Source organism: Jaculus jaculus, chromosome 3 (genome assembly GCF_020740685.1).
Source record: "Jaculus jaculus isolate mJacJac1 chromosome 3, mJacJac1.mat.Y.cur, whole genome shotgun sequence".
Classification (NCBI taxonomy): Eukaryota; Metazoa; Chordata; class Mammalia; order Rodentia; family Dipodidae; genus Jaculus; species Jaculus jaculus.
The window spans coordinates 114081334-114097395 of NC_059104.1; the positions used below are offsets into that span (position 1 = coordinate 114081334).

General features: G+C 38.0%; 1 protein-coding gene across 1 annotated transcript; it reads left to right on the top strand.

The window, feature by feature from the left end:
* Positions 1–284: 284 nt before the first annotated feature.
* Positions 285–10955, top strand: Mmp13 (matrix metallopeptidase 13). The gene is made up of 10 exons (XM_004661899.2): positions 285–439; positions 526–767; positions 1466–1614; positions 1789–1914; positions 3792–3953; positions 5610–5727; positions 6907–7040; positions 8043–8202; positions 8630–8733; positions 9652–10955. Exons 1-10 carry the CDS (start codon positions 299–301, stop codon positions 9750–9752), a joined length of 1437 nt encoding a protein of 478 aa, XP_004661956.2. The 5' UTR covers positions 285–298; the 3' UTR covers positions 9753–10955.
* Positions 10956–16062: the final 5107 nt, after the last annotated feature.

Consider the following 16062-nt stretch of genomic DNA (forward strand, 5'->3'; position numbering starts at 1 on the left):
AACATTGTGCCCCGGGAAGTGAAAAATGTACTCCTCTCTGCTTCTTCCCACAGTATCCATAAATATGCTGAGGCCATTTATTTTACCAGATGGATTTTGAGACCCTGATGAAACTGGAGAGGCCCTCATTTTCTAGTTCCCTCAAATTCTGCCACAAACCACACTTGGGAGGAAAGAGAAAAGTGGCCATGTAAGCATGTTTACCTTCAGCTGACTAGGAAATCGAAACACCTCCCTAAGGGAATGACTCACCCGACAGGCCTATAAAAGCGAAGGCACTTGCCTCTGGAAAGACGAGATGCAGGCACAGCCATCCAAGATGCACTCAGGTATCCTGGCTGCCCTCCTCTTCTTGAGCTCGGCCCACTGCCGGTCCCTGCCCCTTTCCGCCAGCGAAGACGAAGATGACCTGTCTGAGGAAGACCTCCAGTTTGCAGAGGTAGAGTGACTTACCAGTCCTGGTGGGGTGGTGCATCTCTTCCATTTCCTTCTCTCTAAAAAGCAGGCCCTGTTCTCTTCTCCTAGCACTACCTGAAATCATTCTATCATCCTACCAATCTTGCGGGAATCCTGAAGAAGACTGCTGTAACGTCCACAGTTGATAGGCTCCGAGAAATGCAGTCTTTCTTTGGCTTAGAAGTCACTGGCAAACTTGATGACCCCACCTTAGATATTATGAGGAAACCGAGATGCGGGGTTCCTGATGTGGGTGAATATAATGTTTTCCCTCGAACTCTCAAATGGTCCAATATGAATTTAACCTACAGGTAAAGTATAGTTTATATTTTCTTAACATTCCTTAGATTTTAAAGAATTCCCCTAGGTATGTAATATTAAGCAAATATTAACAAAGTAATTTTAAGGTAAATCTATAAGAAACATACAAATAGATTTAGAATTTGTTAAAATTTCCTAAAACTAAAGTTTATCTTTTACTGAATGTATCTATGACTGACATTTCTACAAATTGGGGTTAAATATGACCTTTGCTATTATAACACTAACCCATTACTTCTCAGTGGGCCACTCAAAATATTCATTTTAGAAATGAAATCAAAACATAAGTAAAAGTAATTTAAAGAAAAATTTCAAATGTACTCATCATCCAGATTTATTATGATGGGCTGAAGATGGATGATTTTACTCTTCTTAGTAACTTTACAGTATTATTTTAATATTGCTATAGCAATACAAGTCCAAAATCTTAACATGCAAAATAATTTAGAGAGTGCATTTGAACATTTCAAGTTTTAGATGCATAGCATCAGTAATTTGGTGATGTTTCAATATTTGATTGAATTCTTGACTTTTCTCCTTATAAGGTAACATCATAAATAAATTCTTCCCCTAGTAGAACTTTAAAGGAGTTATTGCATTTTTAATTAAAAAACAAAATTCTAAAGAAGTATATTGTAAAATAGATCTAATCTTCCAAAGTGTAATAGGAATTTTCTCTGTTGGATAGGATTGTGAACTATACCCCTGACATGAGCCATTCTGAAGTAGAAAAGGCATTCAAAAAAGCTTTCAAAGTCTGGTCAGATGTGACTCCTCTGAACTTTACCAGAATCCATGATGGCACAGCTGATATCATGATCTCTTTTGGAACTAAAGGTAAGGGTGCAGAGTCATCTTTTAAGCATTTAATATTATAATTCTTAATTGGTTCCATTTCATTCCTCCTATTAATTATTCATTGCTTTTATATCATTTGACAAAAGTCCACCAAGCCTGTGGCTCAGGGATTATTGGGTAAAATGAAATTTTAACTCTTGTTTTTGTACACAGAACATGGTGATTTCTACCCATTTGATGGACCCTCTGGTCTTCTGGCTCATGCTTTTCCTCCTGGACCAAATTATGGAGGAGATGCCCATTTTGATGATGATGAAACCTGGACAAGCAGTTCCAAAGGTAATAATTCTTATAACAATCTAACTTGTGGCTTATTAAACTGTGAACCCACTTTTACAAAGTTAGAAAAATACAAGTAATTTATATTTAGTATATATTTTCTATAATAATATTTATCTTGTACTTAACACAAGAGACATTTCTATTTTATTTGTTTCTTTGATGGGGTGGGGGAGAGGCAGCTATATAGAGACAATGGGCACACTAGGGCTCCCAGCCACTTGAAATGAACTCCAAATGCGTGCACCACCTTGTGCATCTGGCTTGTGTAGGTTCTGGGAAATCAAACCTGCATCTTGAGACTTTGCAGGAAAGTGTCTTAACTGATAAGCCATCTCTCCAGCCCAATAGATATTTCTAAAATTCAATGTTAAATATAAAAAAGTGAGTAAAATTGAGTTATCATTGAAATGCTAACTGTGAAGTAAGACCCAAATATCTCCTCTGTTAACAAAGGTATTGCCACTGTGGATCGCCCTTTTGCTTGTGGAGAAAATATAGATCATTGTAGATATATATGTATCTTAAAACTAGTAGAGTTGGATCTGAGGCTCATAATTGAGTTGGAAATAAAATGAAATAGATTTTTTTTTCATGGTAGAAATCTTATGACATAGGGTCAATCAAATTTCTATCCTTCTTGGTTTAGCCTTGCCTATAGCACTCATTTAGTTTAAGTAGCCAGAGTTTTTAAAAGGTAAAATGAAACTAAATGTTCAACAAACACACTTCATACTTGTATCTTCATTGGAATGACTAATATGGTTACCATTCTCAGCCATTGCTTTTTAACTCAAAATGTAATGACTTCTTTTAAAGCTTAAATTATTTATAATGTTAATTTAGCAAGAAAAGCCATAGATTGTTCAAAATAGGTTTTCACTTTAGAGCTAGAGAGATCCTTAGGACTAGTAGTGGTCCTCCTGTACAGTGTTTATTGTTTACTTAAATGAAAGGAAAGCTATAGTGGTTCACACCTATGTAATTACAGCACTCAGGATGTTGAAGCAGTAGGATCACGAGTTTTAAGCCAGCCTGGACTATAAATTGAGACCCTATTTCAATTGAATAATTAAAAAAAAACAAGCGTCCCCAGGAGTAAAATTAGGCCTCAACTAAGCAACGCCTTACGTCCAATGCCTCTAACGTGTCATTTAGATAAAGATGAGGATTTGCATATTCATGTTCTGAGTAGCCAGAGGTAAGAATGGATTTAAGAAGAATATCTAGTAGTGTTACAATAGACTCACAAGAAACCTCAGATTTAGTCTCCTCCATAAAACATATATTAGAAATATTTAATTGACATAAGTGAACACATCCATAAAAACCAAACCTGGATCTGGCTGGAGAGATGGCTTGGAGGTTAAGGAGCTTGCCTGTGAAGCCTAAGAACCCAGGTTCAACTCCCCAGAACCCATGTAAGCCAGATGAACGTAGTGGCACATGTATCTGCCGTTTGTTCTCAGTGACTAGAAGCCCTGGTGTGCCCCCACCTCTCTATCTTTCTTTCTCTCTCATAAATAAATAAATAAAAGTTGAAAATTTAGAAAAAAATTTTGATTAAGTATTCAGTTGAAGGCCAGGAGTAGTAGGCATTACTGGTCATTGAGATAAAGGATCATTTAACACTCAGATGATATGGCCCTTGATTGGCCTATACTGTGAAAATTATTTCAGTTTTAATGTACTGGCTCTGATAACAAAAAAACATCAGTCAAAATGAAACCAAACCATAGGCTTCAGCTTTACTTTTTTTCTTTTTACTTTTAAGGGCAGAAATGATGATATTCCTATTACCTACATATCTTACTTTTCCATCATTCTCTGGTTATTGGGGTGCTGTGTTTTCTCATTGGTTCTTTGTTCTCTTACAGGCTACAATTTGTTCATTGTGGCGGCCCATGAGCTTGGTCATTCCCTAGGTCTGGAACACTCCAAAGACCCAGGAGCCCTCATGTTTCCCATCTACACCTACACTGGCAAAAGTCACTTCATGCTTCCTGATGATGATGTACAAGGAATCCAGTTTCTCTATGGTAAGTTCTAGTCTATCAGTTATAAAAGCAGAACATAATCACTTATAGAAGTAGTTAAACCAGCAGAAAAGACACATACGTTCGATTTCTAGATAACACATTTACCTCTATCAATAATACTGTTGTTGGTTTGTTGCTCAAACATGAAAAAAATATCTATTTTTCTTTTCAAACTGTTTGCTTCAGTAGAAAATATTCCATTTATAAGTTTTTACAGACTGTGATACCTTGGTTTTGCATTTTATACATTGCAAGATACATTTGATAGCATCAAAATACCTGTCATGAGAAAGGAAAACATTTTATTCTACATATTACCCAGTGAAGCAACTGGACCCTGTAGAGTTTATGGATAGAGTTTATGGATACTGTAGAGTATATGGATAGTAACACAGTTTATGAGAAAAGTGAGAGTTTAGACAATGTTTTATACATTCTAGATATTCCTCAAACACTCTAGTTTGCTGCAGCAGAAATCACTCAGGTGGCTTTTGGTAATTTCTAATCAATACCTACAGTGACAATGTAAGAAATTGTTCCCTTTTTTTTCTTTCTTTCTTTTTTTTTTTTGTTTTGGTTTTCTGAGGTAGGGTCTCACTGTATCCCAGGCTGACCTGGAATTCACTCTGTAGTCTCAGGGTGGCCTTGAATTCACAGCAATCCTCCTACCTCTGCCTTCCAAGTGCTGGGATTAAAGGCGTGCGCCACCATGCCCAGTATGAAATTGTTCCTTTTTATTCTTCTTTCGTTTTAAAAATACTTACAAAATATTTAAACCTCAACTCAAACGTTATTTGTATACTACTTGCCATAAATAGAACTAAAGCCACTGTGTACAGTCATCAGTGTAAAAACACTTTTGGAGCCAAGAGCTCAGAAAACTTGGCCATGCCCATTTAACCCATTAATTCTCCCTCTAGATCTAAACTTACTATCATAGTTGCTATAAATGAAGGCATGAACTTGAAGGCAGGAAAGGAAATGTTATAATTTATTTTGTAATTATTATTTTTTACTATATTGTGACCAAGGGATTGGCAACAGAATTAGATAGAAAAAAAAAAAAACCATTATGGTGTTATTGCACAATGCATCTCCATCTGCACACATGTGAACTGTCTCGAAAGTCACAAATATGCCTGTTACTGAAGCTTGTCTTGCCACTGAGATACAGATGTGTTATGGAAAACCAGTGAAGCAAATTTAGACAATGTTGACAGGTGTTCAAATAGTCAAGAGGAGAAGCCAGGATGAGTGAGGTCTAATCCTGGGGCAGGAGCTGGGACATCAGAAATGGCTTTAAGAAGAATATGCTTCTCAAGCACAGTGCCAGTAGGTTGTGCAAAATATGAGAGAAATGTTCTCAGCCTTTGCATTTCTTTCTCATTTCTATCATCATCTTTAAGAAGTGTAACTACAGTTAAGATGAATCTGGAGGGGTCTAAAAGGACAAAAGCAGAGGGGTGACCCCTGCAAGCCTGCTGTAACCCAGAGGGAAGAAAGCAGGATTTCTGAGGATTTGTTCTTCTGGTTATATAAGAGCCAACCAGAAAGGAACCCTCCTCTGGTGTCTGCTGTCAGGATCAACCTTTCTGTAATTCAAGCCACCGGGAGTGCCAACCTCCTTAACTTGTCACATTCCTTTAATGATTGCAGGTCCAGGAGATGAAGATCCCAACCCTAAACATCCCAAGACACCAGACAAGTGTGACCCTTCCCTGTCCCTTGATGCCATCACCAGTCTCCGAGGAGAAACAATGATCTTTAAAGACAGGTACTCTTGTGATTGTTCATCAAACCTACCTACAATAAACACTGGAAAAGCTGTGTTGGTAAATTGCCAAAGCATCCAGTCAAATTGCCAAAGGTTAATCTGGAAACAGTACACCTTGGATTGGTTCACTTATACATCTCAGACCAAATAAATAACAAACAGCTCTGTACTACTTCTTGAACATCTTTGGGTACAACTTTTTAAAATTTAGATACCAGGAAATTAGAAATCCAATCTCATTTTTCTCATAAACTGTGTTACTATCCATATACAAACATCACATTTTAAAAAATTTTTTGTTCATTTTTATTATTTATTTATTTGAGTGTGACCGAGAGAGAGAGAAAGAAACAGACAGAGAGAAAGAGAATGACCACGCCAGGGCTTCAAGCCACTGCAAATGAACTCCAGACACATGCGCCCCCTTGTGCATGTGGCTAACATGGCCCTGGGGAACTAAACCTCGAACCAGGGTCCTTAGGCTTCACAGGCAAGCACTTAACTGCTAAGCCATCTCTCCAGCCCAAACATCACATTTTGAAAGGAATTACTGAATAGTAAATTGTTGCTTATTAATGTTCACATGAGTATCTCTTGAAATAGAAAAGCTAACTTCAAATGTATACTCAGGAATTTGAGTACTACGTATAACCTATACTTGTAGCAATGGAAAAGGAAGTCTTTATTACTAATTTTTGACTGTTGTATTATGCTGGGGTATATGTTCTTTCCTCTAAGCGTCCATTCATTAGTTGTCCCTTCATCTCTAATCCTGGAATATTTTAATTGGCATGATTCACATCATACCCCGGCTATCACATATCAATTTATGTAGGCTGTGAGGTCATGGCAAATATACTTTGTTGAACTCATGTTTTCATTCTAGAGCTCAACACAGTGCCTGGTAAATTTGCTTGACACTTGAAATATGTGTAAAATTGAACAAAGAATACTTTCAACCCACACAGGACTTAGGTCCTTCACTAAGGCTTCTTGATACTTCAAATGTAGATAGAGCTTGAATAGCCATAACTTATAACTGATATTTAAAGAGATAAGTCCTTTTCCCCCACTTCCCTCGTGGTAGTCACAGCTGCACAGGTATGGAGCTAGGTGGTTAGCAGGATGGGCCTATTGCACTCAGTGTGATAGAAAACTGCATTTTCACTCTTGCATCAGATTCTTCTGGCGTCTGCACCCTCAGCAAGTGGATGCAGAGCTGTTTTTGACAAAGTCATTTTGGCCAGAACTTCCTAACCGCATTGACGCTGCCTACGAACATCCTTCTCGTGACTTGATCTTCATCTTTAGAGGTAAGGCTCCACTGAGGAGCCCCCCCCTCCATGGCCAGGGTGTGCAGCAAAGGACTTAATGTTACCTGAGCCTTAGTAAAATGATATCTATCAAAAACAACAAAAAAAGCTAAATTAAGAACCTAGTATAGCACATAAAAACCAGAAACCCACGAACCCATTCTACCAAATGTCCTTAAATTTGATTTGTAAAAGCCCTCTCTGTGTTCTGGGACTGGGGCTATGGCTCAGGAGTACAACACTTGCCTAGCATGTGCTAGGTTTAATTCCTAGAAATGCAAAAGAGAAAAGCAAAGGGCCTCAGTTGTATTTTCATAGCCATCCTTTCCTTCATTACAATCATTTCAGTTTTTCCCTTAGTTTCTCTGAGAAATTCCTTACTAAGAAAACATAATATACATTTTGGAAAAGTGAAAAAATTAAACATTATTCCATCTCCTTTAGCCAATTTTACTTCATAATCTTTTTCTAGCCTTTCACCATATTTATACATATTTTTACATATTATTTCCATAATGTGGATACATTTTTCATTTTCTGCTTACCCCGTTCACATATAATCATGGAAACATGCCAAAATGTTACTCTACCTTAGGACTAAAATTTAATTCCTGTTTACATAATATTCTGTTGTTATTATTTTTATTATTTGACTATTATTGTTAATGTTACACTGAGGCTGCTTTGTAGAGTTGTAAAAAAACTTCCTCATTGGTATAAAATTTGAATTTTTAATCTTATTCACTATGCAAAAATCAGTGTATTTTCATTCAGTTATAAACTTAATGTCCAGAGATAATAAATTATCAAAATAATGACAATATTATTGTTAATACGAAATCACAGTCTTAAATACTAGTTTTGTTGCATGGTTTTAGGTTTCATAAACATGGTGACTACAAATTCTATTTTAAGTGTAATAATCATTTTTTAAAAAAAATAACTACTATGAACACTAATAAATTAACTTGGATAATAAAATTGTCCCTTCATTTATTCTAGGTAGAAAATTTTGGGCTCTTAATGGTTATGATATTCTAGAAGGTTATCCCAAAAAAATATCTGAACTGGGATTTCCAAAAGAAGTTAAGAAGATAAGTGCTGCTGTTCACTTTGAGGACACGGGCAAAACTCTCTTCTTCTCAGGAAACCAGGTGTGGAGGTATGCAGTCAAAACTCACTGAGCCACTTGTGCCACAGGGAAAGTAAGCCTTAAACATCTGTCACTGCTCTCAACTATTGTCACACACTTCATGTTAACTGCCAAACCAGGGCTTCTTTCCTGTTCCAGGTCAGGTCCTTTTGGCAGCCCCTCCACGTTGGATTTAAAAGTCTCAACATGCTCCCATATCCCCGTCACACACACACACACACACACACACACACACACACACACACACACCATGCACAATACTCACTTTCTCTGGACTATTCTTTTCTTTCATCACCATAGGAAAACCATCTGCCTACTTTGGCACTTTCATTCCTTCTAATCTTTCTCCTCAATTCTCTTTCTTGTCATCCTCTCTCTCTCAGATAATTATTGAGAAATGCAATTTATTTAAGAGCTTCTTTTTATTATTAAATAGATACAGTGATGCTGACCAGACTATGGATCAAGGCTACCCCCGACTTATAGAGGAGGACTTCCCTGGGATCGGTGATAAAGTAGATGCTGTCTATGAGAAAAATGGTAACTAGTTACATGCACTGACTTTCCAGAAGGGCTTTTGTGGCCCCTGAGAACATTTTCCTATACAAAGGATTTTTTTTTTTCCAAGGTAGGGTCTCACTCTGGCCCAGGCTGACCTGGAATTCACCGTGTAGTCTCAGGGTGGCCTCAAAGTCACAGTGATCCTCCTACCTCTGCCTCCCGAGTGCTGGGACTAAAGGCATGTGCCACCACGCCCAGCTCAGAAAGGATTTTAATACAGGGTATAGATGTGCTTATGCGTGCATTGTTGCTAAGGCATTAGCCATTCCTGTGTCACTATTTACACAGATAGCAAGCAAAAATAACCTGCTTAAATTAAATAAGCATTTTACTTAATTACTATTAAGTTTATGAATAAGACCTGCCAAACCCTATATATTAGCTTAAATTATGCACAAAGATGCCAGGAAATAAGCTCCAAACTTCAAGTTAGGGCTCATGTGGGGAGTAATTTATTTATTAAGACTCATGACTATCATCGGCTATGTAAACCCTTTTGCTTTAACTATGACAAAAATATAAATATTTTGCTATAATTAGGGTATTATTTTAAAATTACAATAAAAATAATATCAATGTTTCTAGGATCAAAATTAGACTTGTGGCAAAATAGTTAATTCATAATTGATCTGGGAACATTTATATCTTTTAAATTATAAGCAATACATTAAAACTTTTAAAGGATTTAAAAATCAGAGTGAAAGGTTAAAAAATCAATAAAGGAGCTTAGCACATGGCTCAGTGGTATAATGCTTACCTAGCATGTGAACCCTTGGGTTAAATTCTGAGCACTACAATAAATAAATAGTACTATAATAGATGGAATCTTTAATAGTAGTGATAGCAAAACATTATTATATTCAAACTGAATTTTCCTTGTGTTTTTTTCTCTCCTAGGTTACATCTATTTTTTCAATGGACCCATACAGTTTGAATATAGTATCTGGAGTAATCGCATTGTCCGTGTCATGCCAACAAATTCTCTATTGTGGTGTTAAGTGGCTTGTAAAAACTATTATTTATATCCGGAGGAGCAATTGGGTTATACTTTCAGAAGTGTGGGTGTGGAAGTGGGGAGAAACATATCAGGTGAAAGCTTAGTTCTGTGAACAAGCTTCTGTAAGTTATCTTAGAACATGTAGTAACTATATGACTATGCGTGGCTGGACCCACATTGAAGAATTTTAACGTAATGAAAATGAGTACCTCTAAGGATCACTACACAGAAACAATAGTTGATATTTCCCACACCAGAATGGGAAATATGGTCTGTTAATTAGAGTGAACATAATTTTAATATATTTATAAGAAAGCTTAGAAAGGCATACAAATAAATCATATTTATATAATTACGAATCATTTTACTAAAGAGTATAAACTCAGAAATTTTGGGGAGTCCATGGTTATTCTATGAGAACACAAATGAAGGGAAATACCTGTAATAAATATACTTGTAGACAAACTTGCAAAGGGTTTTGTACTATGAACATGTTGATGTACATCCACCTTTTCATTCAAACACTAAGAAAATGTCAATCACTAAAAGAGGGGACAAAGACCATTTCAAGACAATAGATGTGAGTTTGCATTCTGCTTAATTTCCACTTTTGGCCATGACTACAGGCTGCTTTCAAATAAGACAGGCATTCCTTTCCATACTGATAGAAGATAAAGGGAGAAATCTCTTTATGAAAGTACTTCAGACCTTTGAAAGCTCAGACAGTAAGAGATTAAAATAGTTATCAAAACATCTAGGTGACAGCATGGCTTTTTCATAAATCCTTTGGTTATTTAACACTAAAACTAGACTTTAAGCACTATTTACCTACCTAAATATTTTTAATTATCCAGTGTTGATATATACACTATTTTTAATGAATTGTATTGATGTATTACAAGAAATATGATAGATATTACATGCAGTAAGCATACGTACTAAAACCGACATTCAAAGTTCTGCATTTGAAATCCCTTGGAGATCTGAGACCATGCCCCTCCCTCCATTTTTGAATCTCAGTCATTTTCCCAGTGCCTGACACTTGGCACATCTAAATATGTGAATGGGCACAAAAGGAGGAACTATTGACTATTGTGCTGAAAGATCTTGCTCATAAAAGCTCAGGCAAAGAAAATGAAGTGTACGTTTGTGCAATGTATTAGAATATGTTTATGTTGTTTTTAATAAAAAGACTTTCAATAGACATTGATATTTGTTGTATTTTATCTGTAGATATAATCTCAAGCTTTCCTCACAGAACTATTTACTAGTATTTCCCAATAAATGCAGTCCACTTGCTGCCTGCCTTCTTTCCTTCCTTCCTTCTTCCTTCTGAGTCCAGAAAATAGAATTAATCACATCAGGCAATGCTAACAAGAATTCTGACAAGAGTTTGCTCACGTTGGTGCTAATGAGACCTTTCTGCTGGGGCAGCTTCCTTAGATGGCTGCTGGGAATGGTTGGTCAAATACAAGATGCTGGAGTCAGGAAGCATGTGTTCTAACCCTTGCTCTACCTTCAACTTTGCATGTAACTTCGTGTAGGTCATTTAGATTGTGAGGACTCACTTTCCTAATCGGTCAAAGCAGAAAGTTGACAGCCTTGGAGAATCCAGGAGATATAAGGGAGGCAAGGAATTCTAATGAAGAAGGCAAGAGAACCTATGGAAATTTAGGTTTGTTCCATTTTCCTAAGCTTTGACCATTCCTAAATATTTAAAAGTGTCTGATAAATGTCATTTATTAGCAACAAGAAAGGAAAGCAAATAATTGACCACTTTCCCCTAACTGTTTATATCCTACTGAGGAGACAAAATTGTATGACAATTAAATTCATTAAGGGAAGTTCTCTTTTAGGAGAGGAAAGATTACTTACTGTAGAAACAAGAGAGACTACTGATTTCTTATACTTTGTGTACCACAAAGGTAGTCTGCATGTTTTGTCTTCTTGGAAAATTCAACAGGATTCTGATTCCTAAGGTTTATTCATCCACCTAACCATCCATCCAATAAATATATACATTCATCTAAAAAAAATTAGTTCAGCATCTGTCTTTTTCCAGGAACTTAAGTAGAAGCTGAGAAAACAACAAAGAACAAAACCTCATTCCTTTCTTAAAGCTTGCTGTCTCCTGGGGAGACATCCATCAATGAAATAAGGATACATGAAGGCCTGGGGATGTAGCTCAGAGGTAGACAATTTGCCTAGCACTACAAGACCATGGGTTCTATTCACAGCCCTGCAAAATAAAAGAAATAAGGACATATTACAACTGTGATAAGTTCTACAAACAACCATGATGTACATGGGTGTTAGAGAAGCAACAGAGGATGGCTTCTGAAATGTCTCACATGGAAGAAGCACCTAAGCTAATGCCCAAGTGAGAAGAAGTTAACCAAGTTAGGGAAGGGAATCAGAAATGGGCTCTAGTCCCAATCTTCCAAACTGGAATGGAACTCTGGAACTGTGGGGCTTAGTAGGGAGTTAAAGGACTGATTTGTGATGGTTTTGGCTGACTAAAAATGGTCTACTTGGGGGGGGGGCTGGAGAAATGGCTTAGTGGTTAAGGCACTTGCCTGTGAAGCTTAAGGACTCAGGTTCGATTCTCTGGGTCCCATGTAAGCTAGATGCACAAGGTGGCACATGCGTCTGGAATCATTTGCAGTGGCTAATGGCTGGTGTGCCCATTCTCTCTTTTTCTCTCTCTCTCTAATAAATAAATAAATAAAAAATCTTTAAAAAATGGTCTATTGTACTTGAAGTTGCAAAGCCAAATCCCTCTCTCTCTCTCTCTCTCTCTCTCTCTCTCTCTCTCTCTCTCTCTTTCTGTATCCCTAGTACTAAGAAAAATATTTGTTGATTTTTTTTGCCCCAAATGTATTTATTGGGATCATTCCTCACTCATCTTGAACAGACTGCCCTTAGTGCTGCTTCCTCCTGAACTAAGATACTTCTGTAAGCCTTTCTTTTTCCTCCTGTAGGCTGGCAGAGGACAGTGGAACAGCCAACACATGAAACTACCATTTGTGCATGGCTAAAGACTGTGGTGATTTTATAGCATCCTGGGCATTTCACATCCATGAAATAGGAATTGGGGCTCAGCACCAGGTGCTTTTTCTTGTGTTTCCTCTTCTCTTCTGGAAAGGGGTGAAGGAGGTCCTTGGTGAGAAGTATGTTCTTGCAGGGAGGTTCTCACTGTCAGAAATGTTTGTTGATTTTTTAAATTAATTTTTATTTATCTTTTCACAAGACAGGGGGAGAGAGAGAGGGAAAAAAATTCTCCAGGGCCTCTTTCCACTGCAAACAAACTCTGGATGCATGTGCATCTCCCTTTATGTAGGTACTGGGAAATCAAATCTGGGCATTTCGGCTTTGCAAGCAAGTACCTTCAACTGCTGAGCCATCTCTCCAGCCCTTTGTTGATTTTTTACAAATTTTAAAGATTTATTTATTTACTTTGTATGATGTGTGTGTGTAAATGTGCTACAGTGAGCACATGGAGGCCCGAGCAGAACCTTGGAGTGTTGGTTTTCTTTCACCTTCCTGTGAAACTGGGTCTTGTTATTTTGCCACTGGAAGAGGCAAACTAACTGGCCCTTGACCTTGCAGAATTTCCTGGCTCCACCCCTCTGTGCCAAAGGCACATTGATTTTACAGACATGTGCCACTTTGCATCCTGCTTTATGTAGGTATTGAGGCTTGAATAGCCAACACTTTTAACAGCTAAGCCATCTCCCAGGCCAAACTGATTGATTTGTAAATTTAAAGGAGTAGCATGGGTCATTTAAGGCAGTAGCATTGAATGTCTGGTTCTTGGTAATTGAGTCAGTTGATGGAAACATTGATTTTGTGGGTTATATGAACAACAATATTACTATAAAAAGTGAAACATGGTGGGCACCCATCTACACATGAGCACCAAGGAAGCCCCTTCGTGGAGATGGGCTCTCTCTGTTGTGGAGCCCACTGAATTCTCCTGGTATGGCAAGAGGCCATTCACTGCCTTTATCTCTAATCTCAGGCAGCAACTCTGGGTGGGTGATCGCTCTCTGGGGAGGGAAGGCTGCTTTAGAGCAACAGTTCTCACTGTGTTCTTCAGACCAGCCCATCAGTATTGCCTGGGCACCTGTCGGCATTCTGTGGCACCACAGACCTGCTGGGTAAGGAAGTTATTTTAGACTTTGAAGTTCCTTGGGTCCCGCAGTCCTTCAGGAAGTGTCTTCAGAAGTACTCCTTGCCATGCTTTTCAGGGAGAGTATACAGTGTCAATTTCGGGTGAGATGGTAGGGAATTTTGTGTTCTGCATGTCTTCCAGAAGACTCCAGGTGCATGCTAACATGCTAGGTGCTACGGGAATTAGATGTTACAGGAATGCAGAGAATAGAGGTGGTTTCCCTTTACTGAGCAGGGTCCTCACACATATCTAAACATGAACCATCATCTACTTTCTGCATTAGCCATTGTTCTCCAGGGGAGCCAACAGAATACACACACACACACACACACACACACACACACACACACACACATACACACACACACATACACACACTTATAGAAAGGGTTTACTAGCTTGACTTACAGGATCAGGGGTCATATGCAGGCTGGAGAACTGCTTAGTACAAAAAGCTGAGTGCCTCAGAACAAAAGGAACTAATGATTAGGTTCTAGAAGGCCTGGAAGCCCCGGGACAGTTGCTAGTGCCAGTCTATGCTTAAAGACTGAGGAATTCAGAATCTGACGTTCAGTGGGTGATGCAGCACCACCCCCAAGAAGAGCTGAGCCTGAACACACATGAGAACAGCCCCATTCTTTCTGTTTTTAAAAACTGATTTTTACTTGTGCATTTGTGTGTATGTGCACATGATCATGCATGTGCTTGCACGTGTGCATGTGTGCCAGGGTCTCTTCCTACCACAAACAAATACCAGATGTCTGTGCCACTGTTTGGAAGAAAGTGCCTTTAGCCACTGAGCCTCAGCTCTCACTCCTTTTGTTTTTGTTCCATCCAGTTCCCCAGCCCATCGAATGGTACTGCCGCTTCACGGCAGGTCTTTGCTACTCATTTCTCTGACCTTCATGGAGATTGTCTGTGGAAACATCCTCAAAGTCATACCCAGAAGTGTGCTTTATCAACTACACTTGAAAACCAAGATTACCTGTATTTTTTTCTCATATATATATATATATATATATATATATATATATATATGAGGCAGAACAAGTGAGTGAGAGTGAAAGTTAGAGAGAGAGAGAGAGAGAGAGAGAGAGAGAGAGAGAGAGAGGGAAAGAATGGGTGTGCCAGGGCTTCCAGCCACTGCAAATGAACTCCAGATGCATGCACCACCTTGTGCATCTGGCTTATGTGGTTTCTGGGGTATTGAACTGAGGTCCTTTGGCTTTACAGGCAAGAGCCTTATCTCTCCAGCCCTTAAAAGAGATATTTTACAAAATATTTTTATTTATTTATTTGAGATACAGAGAATGGGTGCACCAGGACCTCTAACTATTGCAGACAAACTCCTCCAGATGCATGCATCACTTTGTGCATCTGGCTTATGTGGGTACTGGGGAATCAAACGTGGGTCCTTAGGCTTTGCAGGCAAGCACCTTAACTGCTAAGTCATCTCTCCAGCCATAAGAGAAATATTTAATTTGATTTCTGAGTATTTCCTAATTTTTTGATTTTCATTTTTATTTTTTATTTCATTTGCTTGCATGTTATCTTACACCCTTTGGATAGATAAATAGACACACAAACACAGATATAGGTGTCAAGTACATGTACTCAGCATTGCTGCCTGACCCTCATCACAGCTCTAAAATCAATTTCAAATATTTTATAATTGGTATTAGTTATATTAGTATCATTCCACTGGGACCAGGGCATCAAATGCAAATTATGCCAAATAGGTATTTGGAGCTCAGCATTGGAGGTTAGGTGGTATTTTGAGAGCATATTTTTACTAGCTGGTCAGATTATTCTAATATAATCTTTTATAAAATAATTTATAGGTAAAATATGGGTAGGGCTTTCTCATAAATATTTCCAAATGGGGTGAGGAGAACAAATGAAAATTTTACAAAGTCATGCTAATCCACAGAACTGATGTACTGAGAAACTCAAGTACAATGGCAGCTAGGCATAGCCCCTTCATTAGCTAATGAGGGCTACCTGTTGAAAGACCTTTCCGTTTCCAAATACCCAAAATGTAGTTGAAATAGGAAAGACTGCTGTCACCCTTGGAATTATCCTGTTATTTCATATACGTTAAACATATCCTGGGGGCTGGAGAGATGGCTTAGCAATT